Genomic DNA, 14,127 nt, shown 5'->3' on the forward strand with positions numbered 1-14,127 from the left:
ATCCACACTTCCGAATCTTGCTCTATCTCGCAACAAAAGTGCATACGTCATTCATTGTATGAAGAGTCCCGTCCCAAAAGTTTTAAACCGTATGACGTCAATCCTCATGACCAAAAGTCTGACAATGATACTTATACATAACTTATGTGTTCAAGGTTGTTGCTGGAGATAGATGGACATGCACGTTGTGCGGAGCTCAAGCCGAGAGATGATCAAGATGGCCGATGCCGATGGGAGGCGGTGGATGTGCTGAGCCGATGAGGGCCGATTCTGTTTTCCCACTTTTCCAGTGTGCCCAGGGTCGCTGGAGAACACTGCATACATGCGCATGGAGGTCTGGAGCCAAGAATGCAAGGCAGCAGGTTCTTGATCATGATGGCCTTTTCGAGCGCTAGAAGAGCTCGACGACAGCGAGCATGTCCATTTTTGGGAAGGCAGCTAGTGGGGTTCCTTATTCTCGCTCTTTCGCCGATACATCGACTTGGCTAACCCTTATCGTCGACTCTCATGGGCCCATGTTTTGGTTTTACATCCTTTGAGGATCTGGCCAGTGATTGCCGATCTGCCACCCGGGTGCGCCGAGGCGTATTGAAGATGACTCTCACGGTCCTTAGACCCCTGTGACCGATCCGCTCCTCTGATGAGCAGATGAATGCTCGCAGGTCGGACCACGGCCTGGCAAGTCAACAGGTCGTGGCCATCTTTGATTTCGGCCTCACCTCCGATTAGAGACTCTGCGCTGTGCCGGTTGCATTGGAGCATGTGGGCAAGGCAGGATGGATACAAGGATGCTCATGAGACCCATCTGCTCAGGTAGAAGATTATGTATTCTCTTCGTGGTGCGGACAAGCGGGTTTGCTGGGGGACACTACATAGCCAAGAGCCAACGCAAGGAAACGCCCAAGAGACCACTAGGATCATCCATGGATGGCTGCTGCTTCGCCCCTCCCAAACGGGACTCTCTCGGACAGCTGGCTATCCCACTGAGCCTCTCCGGATAAAATCGACGGTGTCTTTCGGGCGATTCCTCTTCTTCATTGGCCAGCGGAATTCATTCAGCATTCCACATTTGGGTTTGACTGTGCTCTACTATATCTCCTCTTTTTCATTCCGGGTACTGACTGCCAAAATAGCTCATCTTGAGATGCTTTCATCCAGCTCGTCCGCCCTTTCCGTCTGATTTCTATCTAAACTCTGTTATCTTCATCGCCCCCCTTAGACCAGCTTCCACCGAGCCCCACTTGGACCAGCTAGGACAGTCTACCAAGAAACAATCGCCCCCTGAAAAAAAACCAGACACATTCAGTAGATCCCTCCGAGCTTTGACGTTCAAGCCAGCAAATCGACCGCCGCAGTGAGAACCTGAGAGGTCAAAGAAACAAGCCGATTATTATTATTACTAAAATTAGTCGCCGGTCTTGCTTTCTTTCTTCTTGACCGTTCTTCTTCAAGCTTGAGCCTGCTCGACAAAGGTTCAACTTCGCGGTCAACACAAAGAAAGCTGTGAAAATCAATTGACAACTCTGCTCGCCTCTGATCGTCATAGCATAACCAGACTCCCGCCATTAGCTCATCATCTCCCCTCAACATCCCACCCACCGCAACCCCTCAAAAAACATTGTACGTGCCAAGAGCCTTCCCCCTCCTAAAACTTCTTCTGTCGCTTGCGGATGTCATAAAAAACGGCTAAGATTTTCGAATGATACCCTGCTTTCTCTTTCCTCTGGTTCTTGTGTGAAATAGTAAGATAAATAATAAAATATTCAGATTAGAAAATTGCTGCCGCAAGGAAGAAGACCATGGGCAAGCTCCCCAGCCTTTATCTCCCCTCGACTCTCACTCTGGCCACGGAACCGACGGGGGCGGTACGCACGCTAAAAAGACGGATCCTATCTGTCCTCGTTGTTTTTTCCATCTCGGCCACCTTCTTCTTCCTTACCCCTAAGAGGCTCCGACAGCCCTCGTTCTCCACCTCCAAGTTCTTTAGGCTCTCTCACTCTTGGGCTCCCGTCCTCATCAAGCCCGTCGAAATCGAGTACAGTCCTCTCCTCTTCGGCCTTGACGCTCCCGTGGAATGGTACAAAGCCTCTCTCGCCTCGGCCATCGGCTGGACAAACCCCTTGCGCTGGCCCGTCCTCTTAACCTCCAACCGTCTCCTCAAAGCTACTAAACCTCTCACTCTGCGCGTTTTTCCTCGGGTTATCAAGCTTCCAAGTCATGCCCCCAGCCCATCCGACCTGTAAGAGTCGTGATCAATGACACCTTTTTCTTTGCCTTTTAAACTGATTAAATTGTATCACACTTATAGAATATTTGGTATGGCGACAACAGCTCATCGAGCAAGTGTTCTTTCAGAACTGTGGCCGGCTTGGCTTGGTGTAAAAGACGACGGAGGAGAATCACCTTTAGCAATTGTAGTCCTCCCCCAAGAGGACCATACAGGCGAGGCCAAAAGTGCAGCCAACGTCTTATCGGCAAAGCTAAGAGACGAACGCGGGCTGGATAACGTGCTCTTGACGACCAGCTGGCTTGGTCAGGCGGCCCGATACGAGCTGCGATACTTTGGAATGCTCCGGGACATGGACGAGGCAGCCCGCCAGGCTGACCGACAACCACTCTGGTACATCGTTGGGGATGATGACACAATATGGACCGACGAACGGATGCTCAGACGAGAACTCAGTAACTATGATCCCAACCAATCCTGGCTTCGTGAGTGGCTGCCTGTCCGCCTCTGCGCGGTGCACATCTCTCGCCACTCCCACTAACGCTTCCAATTTCGTGTCATTTTGCTGTCCCCATAAAGTGGGTTCCTCGTCCGAGGGAGTCTCGCAAATCCGACAGTTTGGTAACATGGCTTTCGGCGGTGCTGGGATCATTATCTCCCGAGGACTGTGCAAAGAGATGCTTAAGATTCATGCTGACTGCGTCGAGCAAACCAAGAATGTCTTTGGAGGCGATGAGATGTATTCGCTGTGGTACGAGTTCCACTCCATAGTCCTCTGACCACACATGATCACTGGACACTGTGAACTGATCAATCCTCAACAAACCCTCAATGTGTGGTTTATATTCGTAAATAGTGCAGCACGCGCGGCTGGACACGGTAAGACAAAGGAAACTGTCGTAACCCAATTGACTTCCCTTCACCAGTTGGACTTGCCCGGAGACGGTACCGGCTTCTTTCAATCCGGGTTTCCCTTTCTCTCATTGCACCACTTGTGGCATGGATGGACGGACGCGTTCGGTGAGTGATCGCCTACCTGAGGAAAAGAGGCCAGAAGGGTGCTAAACAAATCTGGGTTTTGTGCTTTCGAATGATGAAATCAACACAGCACGAGAACACCAGACGAGCTTCGACCGGTCAGATAACGCGTTGAACCATCTCCTGCTATTACAGCAAGCGGCGCAGATCCTCGGGGGCGACAACTTCATGCGTCGGGCGGTGTACGACGATGGCCGGGAGCTAGTGACGCTGGGATACACGGTCACCCGGTTTGATGTCCCGTTGCGTCGCGAGGACATGCGGACGATCGAGAAGACCTGGTCGGGCGACTCTGATTATCCGCTCCGTTTTCCCACTCGGCCACGCATCATTGAGACCGATGAGACCGGTACCGGTGGTAAACGCACTTACTATCTCGCCGAAATTAGAACTCACGATTCGACTCCTCATGCGTTCGACTTCATTCATCGTGACCGCTGGGGTGAACATGCTGTCATCACTTGGATGGAAGATTGATTATTCTTGACGTATAAACACTTTTCATCAAATTTCCTCCCCCGAGAACAATTCCAATTTTCATTTGACCTCACAAAGCCCACTTTGACTTTCAACAGTACACAGTAATTTTCACATAGTGTTTTTGTCTGTTTGTTTTTCTACTTTTTGGGATTTTTTTGTTCACCTTGGTATTTGTGTAGTTTTGAAATGTATCATACATTAGCACAAAAACACGAAGAACAAATCATTTTGGATACTGAAATGTGATTTTTTTTTCTTCACTTTTTACCTGAAGTGCAGTTTAACAAAATGTAAACATAAATTTTTCGCGCATGCATGTATTGCAAGAGCAAAGTTATGAAAAATTATAACATGATGACAGTGTTTTTTCCTCGGAAATTGTGATGATTGATCAGCTCTCCATCTGGGTTTTTTGACTCATGCCAAACGGCTAGTCAGCTGAATGAGCAAAATGATCGCATTCATTCAGGCTGGCTGAGCTGGGTTGATAAGCATTGGTGAAGGAATTCAAGAATTTCTGATTTGGGATGGGCCATGACCAAACCCTCTCCGTCCATCCAAAAAACGGCGTGGTGAGTGTTGCAGCACTGCACTGGTGGATCACGTGTGCTTATAAAGTGATATTGACGGCGGACAGCTGAGTTCGAGCCAGTACTCCGCCCAATTCACATGCCCAGATTGTACATATCACGATTGTTCCAGCGGTGTGGGAACGAGACTTGGGCAAACGGCGTTGTCAGACGTTATCCCAACTTCCACCCTGTTTTACCCGGCCACTTCCGTTTTTACCAATGGGCTTCCGTCAGTGGAAGCAACAAAGAGAATGTGATGATTAGATTAGAGACATGACAACTCTCACTCTCGTGGAATCGTTCATCTATGTACCCCATGGCCTGTGCTTTCTCTCAAAATTGTAGAAAATGCCCGCGATCACCAAGTTATACCGAGTTCCAGGCTCAGCGGTGTCTCTACTTGGATTTTCGGCAAGTGGACTGGCCTCAACGGCGTGAATCAAAGCCTCGCCAAAAACTTGACCGATTGAAGGTATAAAGAGGGCTTGTCTTGTACACCAGTCACTTATCTCATCAACCAATCCATCGCACCAACACTCCAGCCTACCTAACCAACACCAGCCTTACCCACTCCAACCCCAACTCAACCACCTGCACATCGATCCAATATGGTCTCCTTAGCCTACCTGATCACCCTCCTCTCTGTGCTCGTCGCGGCATCGCGTGCGGAAGAAGTAAGCGGGGCGAAGAGCGAAGACGTCGATGCCAAATGGCTTGGAGGATTCGGCGGGATGTACAGCAGTTTTTACTCGCTGGGCGGGATGGGACTGGGCATGTTTGGATCCCCATGGATCAACAGCTTGGCCTGGTCGATGGGCGGCGCCTGCTTTGGGGGCGCCGTGTTCCCGATGAACATGGCCCTCGGCATGGGCGGCTTCTTTGCAAAGGCCTCCGAACAGGAAGCGGCGCACTCCGTCAGTCGTCGCGCGATTCACCTCGATGCCGACCGCCTCTTGCGTCGAGCCTCCGCCGACAGTGTCACCTGCACCAGCAGCAAAGGTGTCTCTGAAATATTCTCTAAATCTCAATGTCTGAAGTACGCCGACCACTGTCCTTTATCTCGCTATAGTATCATCCTCACCTGACCTTGCTCCGCTTCTTTCAACAGGGCAGCTCAAACTTTGCGCGAGAAGAGCTTACATTCTGCTTCCATTGGAAGCTGCCAAGTAAGTCCCGCCGCGACACTGACGTGTGCACTCGAGAGACAGTCCACTTACGAATTCGATTTTCTTGCTCCAGTTATCACTCCATAATTCCAAGGACAAAGTGGTTGCAAAAGAAATGTAAGCATTCTCATCCTCCATCCACCTGAACGTCTCCAAGACCGCTAACCGTGTGTCTTTCGCTGGACGTAGTCCGGACCATATCCTCCAGAAGGCTGTCAACAGCATCTTGAGCACTTGCAACGAAAAGAATACCCACCCCAAGGACGCCAAGACCCATCACATCGACGACACACAGGTCGTCATGCTCCTCTCAAGACATTGATTCTCTGGGTGCGACTCTGAAGCTCTTAGCCTTACCAGCTTGTTAATCTTGTTCAAAAACAGCGCCTCAACATTGTTCATTTCACTTGTATCCAACTAATCCTGTTGATAAATAAATAATTGTTGCCCTATACTCATTGTAACTTTTGCTTTGCAATCGCTCATAAATATTTATTTTTTGTTAGTGCAAAAGTGACTAATGAAAAGAAAATCCAATGCACATTTATAGAATATTTAACCTATCCCGCTGGAAGCCAGTGTATTTACTTGTGGTTGAGCTATTGTTCGGAGAATTTGTTGCGCCAGGGTGGATTACCCGGTCGTTTCTTCTTCTGTGGCGGTCCGGTGGCCGTTGGTTGATGATGCTCATTACTGCGACGACGCTCCAAGTTGAACTGCAACTCTTCCGTCTGGTCAAGAAAGCTGTGGAGTATTCCACACGCCCCCTCAAAGAAAGTAAGGGGGAAGTTAGACCCGTGATGAGCTGTCGACTTTGCCATTCTCCGGGTTAGTTGAGCGCCCGCATGTGCTAGAATCGCAACAGTAGATACACAAAACTCGTAGATATACATAACTCGCCGATAAATAGAAATCAAGCGGGTGCAGGGCACGCCAGACGGAACAGAGATCTGCCGGTAGCGGCCGGGGCCAGCAGGGAGGTGGGACTCTCATGAAGATCACCAGTCGTGAAAACCCCATTTGAGAAATGCTTGGGCTGACGCAGAATCCAGGACCAACAGACTGCTGCGTAAAAGAGGCCAAGTACAGACCAATGAGCCTCCGTTGGTGCCGGTCGGACCAGTAAAACAGGGTGCCCCGGCAACAACGATTCAAGAATTGGTGTTTTGTTAAACCAGAATCTCCTTAAGCCCATTCACATGCCCACATGAGATCATGATTCTCCCAGAGGCCTGGGCATCAGGCTTTGCCTTGACCAGCGGGCAAGAAATTGAACTCGCACGTTCTTGGTGATGAATGTTGAGACCAATAGGCTTCCGTTGGTGGAAGTAACAAAGAGAGTCTTCTCCTGCCGGCTCTGACAATTGTGTCATGGGATCTTCCATGTTGCGGACTGGGCGGCCGCTTCTCACGCCCAGCTTTGCTGTAGGAAATGCCCTCAATATCCAAGTTACACCGGGTGCCAGCAGTGTGCCTAATCCATCTACGAGATGCGATGACCGGAATTTTCAGCAAGCAAGCGGACTTGCTTTCAAGGCGTGCATCAAAGCCTCGCCAAAAAAAACAGCACCTATTGAAGGTATAAAAGGCTTTCGTTGTTGACCTCAATGTCTCTCCCTTCATCATCCAACCCACCGCGCCAACACTCCAGCCTACCTAACCAACACCAGCCTCACCCACTCCAACCCAACCTCAACCACCTGCACACCAACACAACATGGTCTCCTTAGCCTACCTGATCACCCTCCTCTCTGTGCTCGTCGCGGCATCGCGTGCGGAAGAAGTAAGCGGGGCGAAGAGCGAAGACGTCGATGCCAAATGGCTTGGAGGATTCGGCGGGATGTACAGCAGTTTTTACTCGCTGGGCGGGATGGGACTGGGCATGTTTGGATCCCCATGGATCAACAGCTTGGCCTGGTCGATGGGCGGCGCCTGCTTTGGGGGCGCCGTGTTCCCGATGAACATGGCCCTCGGCATGGGCGGCTTCTTTGCAAAGGCCTCCGAACAGGAAGCGGCGCACTCCGTCAGTCGTCGCGCGATTCACCTCGATGCCGACCGCCTCTTGCGTCGAGCCTCCGCCGACAGTGTCACCTGCACCAGCAGCAAAGGCGTCTCTGAAATATTCTCCAAATCTCAATGTCTGAAGTACGCTGACTGTCCTTTATCTCACTGTATCATTTTCAACTGACCTTGTTCTACTCTCATTCTTGCATTCTTCTTTTAACAGGGCAGCTCAAACTTTGCGCGAGAAGAGCTTACATTCTGCTTCCATTGGAAGCTGCCAAGTAAGTCCCGCCGTGACCCTGCCGTGTGCGCTCGAGAGGAACTCACAAGTTTGATTTTCTTGTTTCAGTTGTCACTCCACAATTCCAAGGACAAAGTGGTTGCAAAAGAAATGTAAGCATTCTCAACCTCCATCCCCCTAAAAGTCTCTAGACAGCTAACCGTATGTATTTTACTGGACATAGCCCGGACCACATCCTCCAGAAGGCTGTCAACAGCATCTTGAGCACTTGCAACGAAAAGAACACCCACCCCAAGGACGCCAAGACCCACCACATCGACGATACACAGGTGGTCATGCTCCTCTCAAGACATTGATCCTCTGATTCCGTCTCTAAAACTCTTTGCAGCTTGTTAATCTTATTCAAAAATAGTGTCTCAATACTGTTCTTTCCTCATGTATCCAACTAATCCTGTTGATAACTCAATTATTGTTGCCCTATACTCATTGTAACTTTTGCTTTGCAATTGCTCATACATTATGTTTTTATTATTCCAAAACTGACCCATGCCTTCCAAGGTGAAACTCCTTGGTTCAAAAAGCTGTGGAGTCCTCCACACGCCTGCTCAAATAAAGTAAGGGGGAAGTTTTGGGAAGATGAATCTAGCCTAAGCAATTCTGCTTTGGTAGAATCACCGTGGTTATGTACACACAAAAAAAATGTCAAGTACGTATGCTGACCATCTCAGGTGCCCACCCTCCCACCCAGCCGCGGGCGGATCTCATCCAGTATGACCGATACCAATCGCCGGCGCGGGTATTGGTCATACTGGAACGGACCAGAATGGCCGGAATGAAATGTTCATTGAGGGGAGTAGTTTGATCCCCTCTCGATGACCGGTCGGGGTCGGCCATTGAAGGCTTGGTGAGTTGTTCTTGAAGGCCGGATAGCAGGTCGCAAAGGGAGTGTGTACGTCTGACAATGATCGAGACGAGATTCACACTCCCCTCAATGACTGAAATAGACGGGCCATCGATGGGAGTGTGTACACCCTCTTGATGGCCGGCCATCGAGTAGTGTGTTGCTCTTGATGACCCCAGCCATTGAGAGGACATTTCACACTCCTTTCAATGGCCAGATGTATGAGAAAGTAGAATATACACACCCGGCATCAAGAGTTCAGCCTTGATGACCGGTACGGACCAGCTACCCGGCCATCAAGCGTGATTGCCGATATATGCTGACACATGTAGATGAGCGCCAAGCGGTACAACCGGCCACGGGGAGGGGGAACACACAACTCCCTCAATGGCCAGGTCGTTCCGGTCATTGAGCCTCAATGACTGGTCCGTTCCAGCAGTTAAAGCACTCGCTTCCCGGGGAGGCTACTCGGCATGTCGGTCGCTTTTTTTTGTTGCACTTTTTTTTGCTGTTGTTGCAAATCCACAACCAAATTATATTGGTGATCTTTGTTTAGGCTACATTCAGGTTCGCGGAAGTTTTGCCGATGATGAGCTAGCAGAGGCTGCCTTTCCCTGGGTCAGTTGAGCGCTGCAATTGCATGATGCATGCTATGTAGAAGTGCATCTCTTGATACACGTAACTCGCCGAGGTGTCCATCCTGAACAAGGCGCCCTGGACGTATGTAACAGTGCCGACAGCGGACCGGCGCCGGCAGGGAGCCATGCCTCTCTTGAAGAGCGCCCGTCGTGAAAGCCCCTCATGAGGAACAGTTGCGCGAGATCAACAGCCTGCCCAGTCAAGAAAAGACGCCAAGTTGCGTGGTGCCGGCCGGACCATCGAGAAGAACTCTGCCGGCGACGGCGCAGGAACCGGCGTCTTGCTCATCCGGCACCTCCTTGAGCCTCAGATCACGATTATTCCAGCGACATGGGTATGGGCTGGTATGGGACCTGTATAGAACATCTATGCCAAAGATGTTATCCAAGCTTCCAAGCCTAGTCTCGCCCAAAGACTTCCGCGGCCAACCAATTGCACTCATCCCGTGTTTGGTGGTGGGTATTTCTCACCGATGTGGGCTTGCTTCCGTCGGTAGAAGCAACACAGAGAAAGGTCTGGGAAGAGAGCACTGGCAGCCTGGTTGGACATAACATCTTCCATCTACCTACCTACCGACCGGCCTCGTGCCGCTTCTCACACCCAGCTTTGGGAGGTATGTAGATACTGCCCGCAAAATCTACGTTACTCCGGGTTCGATTATCAGCCAGTGGTGGACTTGCTTCCAAAAAAAAAACCAGCAGCGACTGATTAAGGTATAAAGCGGGCTCGTTGTGCGCCTCTATGTCTCACTCATCATTATCCAACCCACCGCGCCAACACTCCAGCCTCCCTAACCAACACTGCAGCCTCACCCACTCTAACCCAACCTTCACCCAGCTCCGTGCCAATCCAGAATGGTATCCTTAGCCTACCTGATCACCCTCCTCTTTGTGCTCGTCGCGGCATCGCGCGCGGAAGAAGTAAGCGGGGCGAAGAGCGAAGACGTCGATGCGAAATGGCTTGGCGGATTCGGTGGGATGTACAGCAGCTTTTACTCGCTGGGCGGGATGGGACTGGGCATGTTTGGATCCCCATGGATCAACAGCCTGGCCTGGTCAATGGGCGGCGCCTGCTTTGGGGGCGCCGTGTTCCCGATGAACATGGCCCTCGGCATGGGCGGCTTCTTTGCAAAGGCCTCCGAACAGGAAGCGGCGCACTCCGTCAGTCGTCGTGCGATTCACCTCGATGCCGACCGCCTCTTGCGTCGAGCCTCCGCCGACAGTGTCACCTGCACCAGCAGCAAAGGCGTCTCTGAAATATTCTCCAAATCTCAATGTCTGAAGTACGCTGACTGTCCTTTATCTCACTGTATCATTTTCAACTGACCTTGTTCTACTCTCATTCTTGCATTCTTCTTTCAACAGGGCAGCTCAAACTTTGCGCGAGAAGAGCTTACATTCTGCTTCCATTGGAAGCTGCCAAGTAAGTCCCGCCGTGACCCTGCCGTGTGCGCTCGAGAGGAACTCACAAGTTTGATTTTCTTGTTTCAGTTGTCACTCCACAATTCCAAGGACAAAGTGGTTGCGAAAGAAATGTAAGCATTCTCAACCTCCATCCCCCTAAAAGTCCCTAGGCAGCTAACGATATGTATTTTACTGGACATAGCCCGGACCACATCCTCCAGAAGGCTGTCAACAGCATCTTGAGCACTTGCAACGAAAAGAACACCCACCCCAAGGACGCCAAAACCCATCACATCGACGACACACAGGTGGTCATGCTCCTCTCAAGACATTGATCCTCTGACATCGACTCTGAAGCTCTCAGCAGACTTGTATCTATTTAAAAATTGTGTTTCATTAGTTCCCGTTTCTCCTGTATACAACTCATCCTGTTGATAAATCTACCATTGTTGCCCTGTACTCATTGTAACTCTTGCTTGGAAGCTGCCCGTAAATCATGTTTTTGTTATTCCAACAGGAACCCACGAACCCTGCCAAGGTGATGGGATTGGGACTGTACCACACCACGTTTGGCGCTGCGATTCCACTCGTCGATATCATTCTTGGTACAAAAACCGGTTTAATAACTGGGCACTGGACTCAATTGCTTGAGCTGAGTTATTGAATGGGCCCACACGTGAATTTGTTCTTAACTTTAGTTATACGCTTCTCCCTGAGTGCACCCCAGCTGGTGGTTGTTCATTTTTCGTGCTCATTATTCATTCTCAATCACGCCTGCGATATTGTTTTTTTTTGCTTAATAATGATCTGAAAATTTTTGGACATTCCAATATCTACTAGGTTGACAAGACGATAGCAGGAGTGAGAGGAACCCCAAAGAGACGCTTGGTTTCGTTCCCGTGGGAGGTTAGTTGTTGGCGGGCTGTATGCCCCACTGTTTACGATAGTTTTCCATTTGACAGAGTTCGTCCTGGTAGCCGTCAATGGACTTGAGCAGGTCGATGATCTGACTGAGCTTGATGATTGAGTGGACTTGAGTCTTGAACTCGGCCTCGACGATCTCGATCGCGCTGAGCTCAGAGTCGTTGGATTTTTCTTGTCGGTCGAGGTTGACGAGGACGCCGACAAAGTGACCGCCGTGCTGTTCGATGGTCTTGATCGATTGTCTGATTGCTGTGCCCGCGGTGATAACATCGTCGACGATGAGTACCCGTTTCCCCTTGAGTGGGCTGCCGATGATCGTGCCGCCTTCGCCGTGCGTCTTGGCTTCCTTCCGGTCGAAGCTGAAGCCGAGAGAATGATACTTCAGCGGATCCAGCCGGTTGAGCTCGGCAGCCGTGATCGAGGCAATTGGGATGCCCTTGTACGCCGGCCCGAAAATCACATCGAACTCGAGCTGATCCTTCAACTCGATTATCTTCGACGCATATGACAAGCCGAGAAGGTTGAGTAGGAAACCGGTATTGAACAGACCTGAGTTATAGAAGTATGGCGAGCTCCGGCCGGATTTCAGCTCGAACGCTCCAAATTTTAGGATCCCATGGCTGATCGAAGTTTTGATCAGTCTTGTCGAATAGTTATCGTCGGCCGTTGGTAGTAGTGCTAGCTTTGAGTCGCTGACCGGCAGACTGTGCTCACTTTCTTCTGTACCCATTCGCTTCGATTGTTTTGTGTCCGTTCTATTCAATTTCCACTCAAACGGTGGCAGCCGGAAAAACTACTTTCTTAACCTAACCCAATACTGGGATAATCAAACCCACCTACTGCTGTTGAAAGACCGAGTTACAAATCCATCCATCCCATCGACTACATCAAGCCTTCACATTCCTGGACCTGATGCGGAAATGAAAAAAAAAATCCTCAGTCCTTGCCGCATGCGCAAAAAACTTGCGGACTTTTGTCCTCTGTGAAGTTTTGGGAGTTGTTTGAGGGTCGCTGTAATTTTACAAACCATATTTTACAAGACATATGGTTTGCAAACAAAATGGGTTGTAAAAATGCACAAAAGGTGCTTTTTATGCATTTTTACAACTCACCCTCCAAAAAAATGTAATGCAAAACAGAAAGTATGCAAGATTACGCTTGCAAAATACAACTCAGGGCCGGTTTAATTCAATTTTACAACACATAATTTACGCACTATATGGGTTGCAAGAAATATAATCTGTAAAACATTACTTTGACACACTTTCAAGCAATTTTGCAAACCATTCAGCCACAGCTCATTATAGTTTGCAAAAAATGTTTTGCAAAACCACAACACAGACCTAAAAAATAGAAATTTACAAACCATGGCTTGCAACCCTTGTCACAATACAGTCAACCTAAGCACCTAAATTGACATCAAGCTTATTTTTGGCTATGTGCCGTACACATAATATGGAAAAATAACAAAGAAACAGATAAAAAGGAAAAGGGGGGGAAGAATTAAAAAAAAAACAAGACATAAATCATTTTTTGATCCTGCCAGACCGTCACCTGGCTGGTATTGGCTCAGCGGGAGGGATGACCTTCAGTCGAAGTGAAGGCCTTGACAGAACTTCTTGAGTTTGAGTGTCTGGTTTGACATCTTGAGTTTGAGTTTCATCGTGATGTTTGGATCCATTCGCAATTTCTGATTGATCGAGGCCAGGATCCACAATTTCTGATTGATCGAAGGCAGGATCCAAAGTCTGATCAACAAGGTCGGATTGACCCAACTGATTAGCAAAAAAAGATTCCTCTTCCTCTAGGATATCTTCTACAATATTCACAATCGCAGACTCGCCATCGTTGTCTTTGTCTGAATTGCTCTTGGTTTTCTTTGCTCTTGTTTTTTTCTTTGTTTTTCCGGTTTTTCCCGAGGTGGTGAATGTGTTATTCGGTTCTGTTGGGACCAGATGTGAAATTGATGTTGACGTGTGGGAGACATTCAAGATAGACTTCAATTCTTTGAATGGAATGTCGCCACTTGCCCCTGGATTGTCTTCCTTTATCTTCTGAATCGCCCGATCAACATAATCCTCCTCCGAAGGGGTCCAGACCCGAGAATAGAGAAGCCAGCTCGTATGTGGATCTGCACCTGCAATCGAACTCGGAACCCAATTGATCTGTTGAGCAAACCCATTGTTTTTGGCGTCGTTATGTAGCCAAACAGCAGTCAAGCTACCCTTTTCGGCGGAGATGTTTGCGCTTCGCAGGACCTTACACCAGTAATGGTGATGGGCCCAGTAGCCTCAAGAGATAAGTGTGTAAGTCGCACCTCCTACTTCCATCTTGAATGGCCAATTAGTCGTACCCATGAATTCATCCTGGAGAGCGTCGCTTCCAAAGCCAGTGGCAGTGGCCTCGAGGTGGAAATTCAGATGAAGAGGAGGAGGATTGTCCTTATCAAAAACGAGCTTCAATCGGTCAACTATGTAGTGGCAAGACGATTGTGATAATCCGTAGTCCTGGAGAATAGTAATGTCCGAAGAT

General features: G+C 49.4%; 2 protein-coding genes across 2 annotated transcripts; one reads left to right on the top strand and one right to left on the bottom strand.

Moving 5' to 3' along the window:
• Positions 1 to 1,799: 1,799 nt before the first annotated feature.
• PtA15_7A775 (uncharacterized protein) lies at positions 1,800 to 3,742 on the top strand (the record flags this gene model as incomplete). Its single annotated transcript, XM_053171417.1, has 5 exons — positions 1,800 to 2,239; positions 2,309 to 2,712; positions 2,807 to 2,843; positions 3,084 to 3,247; positions 3,336 to 3,742. The coding sequence occupies 5 exons, from the start codon at positions 1,800 to 1,802 to the stop codon at positions 3,740 to 3,742; spliced, it is 1,452 nt and encodes a 483-aa protein (XP_053022601.1).
• Positions 3,743 to 11,578: 7,836 nt separating this feature from the next.
• PtA15_7A776 (uncharacterized protein) lies at positions 11,579 to 12,325 on the bottom strand (the record flags this gene model as incomplete). The annotated part of the gene is made up of 1 exon (XM_053171418.1): positions 11,579 to 12,325. The coding sequence occupies one exon, from the start codon at positions 12,323 to 12,325 to the stop codon at positions 11,579 to 11,581; it is 747 nt and encodes a 248-aa protein (XP_053022602.1).
• Between the last annotated feature and the right edge of the window lie 1,802 nt (positions 12,326 to 14,127).

The sequence above is a fragment of the Puccinia triticina genome, chromosome 7A (genome assembly GCF_026914185.1).
Source record: "Puccinia triticina chromosome 7A, complete sequence".
Lineage (NCBI taxonomy): Eukaryota > Fungi > Basidiomycota > Pucciniomycetes > Pucciniales > Pucciniaceae > Puccinia > Puccinia triticina.